The sequence below is a fragment of the Zonotrichia leucophrys genome, chromosome Z (assembly GCF_028769735.1).
Source record: "Zonotrichia leucophrys gambelii isolate GWCS_2022_RI chromosome Z, RI_Zleu_2.0, whole genome shotgun sequence".
Classification (NCBI taxonomy): Eukaryota; Metazoa; Chordata; class Aves; order Passeriformes; family Passerellidae; genus Zonotrichia; species Zonotrichia leucophrys.
Window position 1 is genome coordinate 61,723,278 of NC_088200.1, and position 1,975 is coordinate 61,725,252.

General features: G+C 61.1%; 1 protein-coding gene across 1 annotated transcript; it reads left to right on the forward strand.

Annotated features, from left to right (window-relative positions):
- Positions 1-529: 529 nt before the first annotated feature.
- On the forward strand, positions 530-1,737 carry TUSC1 (tumor suppressor candidate 1). Its single transcript, XM_064735972.1, has one exon. The coding sequence runs from the start codon at positions 537-539 to the stop codon at positions 1,107-1,109; it is 573 nt and encodes a 190-aa protein (XP_064592042.1). The 5' UTR covers positions 530-536; the 3' UTR covers positions 1,110-1,737.
- Positions 1,738-1,975: the final 238 nt, after the last annotated feature.

The following is a 1,975-nucleotide window of genomic DNA, read 5'->3' on the forward strand; positions in this document are numbered from 1 at the left end:
GAAACGCCCTAGTCAATCTCTTCTTGGAAAATGGCTTAGTACAGGAAATAATTGTTCATTTCTGTTGATTAGCAGTTACAGCAAAAGTACAGTAAAACTAAGATTATTTCTGTTCTGCAGTGCCTTGCTATTTCTTTTCTAAGTGTTTTAAATAAATGGTCATCATTTAAACCTTTACTGACAGGCACTGGCACAGGTTGCTTGGACAAGCTGTGGCTGCTTCAGCCCTGGCGGCGTTCAAGGCCAGGCTGGACGCGGCTCTGTCGGGCCCGGTGTGCCGATAGCAGCGGCCCGGCGGCGGACGGAGCCTGAGGGCCGCTCCGAGCCGGCCCGCCCGCACTTCCGGGCCCGGGCGCCCCCGCGCCCCCTGCCGGTCGCCCGCGCTCACAGCAGGGGCGCGCGGTGGGGCCGCCCCGCCCCGCCCGGCGGGCTCAGGCCCCGCCCCGCGGGCTCAGGCCCCGCCCCGATTTGCATGCACCGGGAGCCCTCCCTCGGCTCGCGGCGGCTGCGGGCGGGCGGCGGCGGGCGCGGCACGGATGAGGCGCATGCGCGCGGTGGGCGGGCGCTGGGGCAGCGGCGCGGCGCGGGGGGGACGGGCGGTGCTCGGTGCCGCCGCCGGGAGCGGCGGGCGCGGCGGGGCCGCGGAGGAGGCCGGGGCGGGCGGCGGGCGGCAGGGCTGGCGGGGCGAGTCGCGCGGCTCGCCGCAGCAGCTGGCGGAGCGGTACGCGGACTTGGCGGCCAGCCACAGCGAGGCGCTGCGGCAGCGGGAGGAGCGCGAGTGGCACAACGCGCGGCTGCGCCAGGAGAACGCGCGGCTGCGGCTGGAGAATCGCCGCCTGCGCCGCGAGAACCGCTGCCTCTTCCGACAGGCCCTGCTGGGGCCCGGCCCCGACAAGCCCCCCGCCGACCCGGGCGAGGAGGCGGAGGCCCTGCGCGCCCAGCTGGGGCGGCTGCAGGAGAAGCACCGCCGGGCCTTGCGGCATCTGCGACGCTGCCGGGCCGCCGGCGGGCCCGAGGCCTCGGGAGCCGAGGAAGGGGAGCTGGAGGAACTGCTGCTCGAGGAGGACGAGCAGCCGCTGGATAAGAAGAGCCTGGTGCCGGCCGTGTAGGCGGCCCCTGTGGAGGGGGCGGCGCCGGCTGGTGCCGCGGGCCCTCCCCGCCGCCGCGGGGCAGGGGCGGGCTGCTCCCGGCTGTGAACCCCGTGCGGCACCGTGGCTGCCCTCGGCTCCCTCCGTCGAACTGGGCCCTTTCCACTGAAAGAGTGGAGGAGGCGTTCTGGTTTGTTAATCTTTTACCTAGATGTATACCCTCAGCTTCAGTGGGAAGCTGAGGCTTGGAACACGAGAGGAATCTCTTAAAGCGGCTGTTGATTAGAAATCTGCGATGGGCAGAGCACTTGATCTCGTGTCATCCCACAGCATTGAACTGTGCCTCTGCAGCTGTGGATCACCTTTTTTCTCTTGAGTTAGCGACCATCATGTAGGCTTCAAGAGCCGTGGAGACTGACTAGTTCTTAGTAGTTGGTGTATGTTAGGAAGAGGAGTGGAGCAAGCTTGAAAGCTTTCCTCAGTGCTCCAGTAAAAGTTGGTGATCATTTGAACTACGAATTGCCTTGGACACTTACTGCACAACACTCTTTGTATTTGTAATGATGGCCTTCGTTCACCCTCACATGAATACTGATTTGAATTTTACATTTTCACACAAAACTGCAGCTACTAAATAAACTTATGATACACCAAATGATTGTTTGAAGTGTGCATTTTTAACAGGGACTTTCTAAAGCTGTAGGTAAAGCGCCTTCAGGTCATTGCACTATGCCTTCCCAAAGTCCAAAGAATTGGAGTTTTTTATTACTGTACCTTCTTAATTATCTGATGTTTAGAAGGAAATTAGTTGTTCAGACCTAGAAAAATTTGCTAGAAAATTAATTTTGCTAGAAAATTTGCCGGTTGAAAGAAACCTTTTAACGGAA

Bases quoted from the DNA above. Each gene is read 5' to 3' on its own strand.
- TUSC1 (XM_064735972.1), top strand. From the start codon at position 537: ATGAGGCGCATGCGCGCGGTGGGCGGGCGCTGGGGCAGCGGCGCGGCG.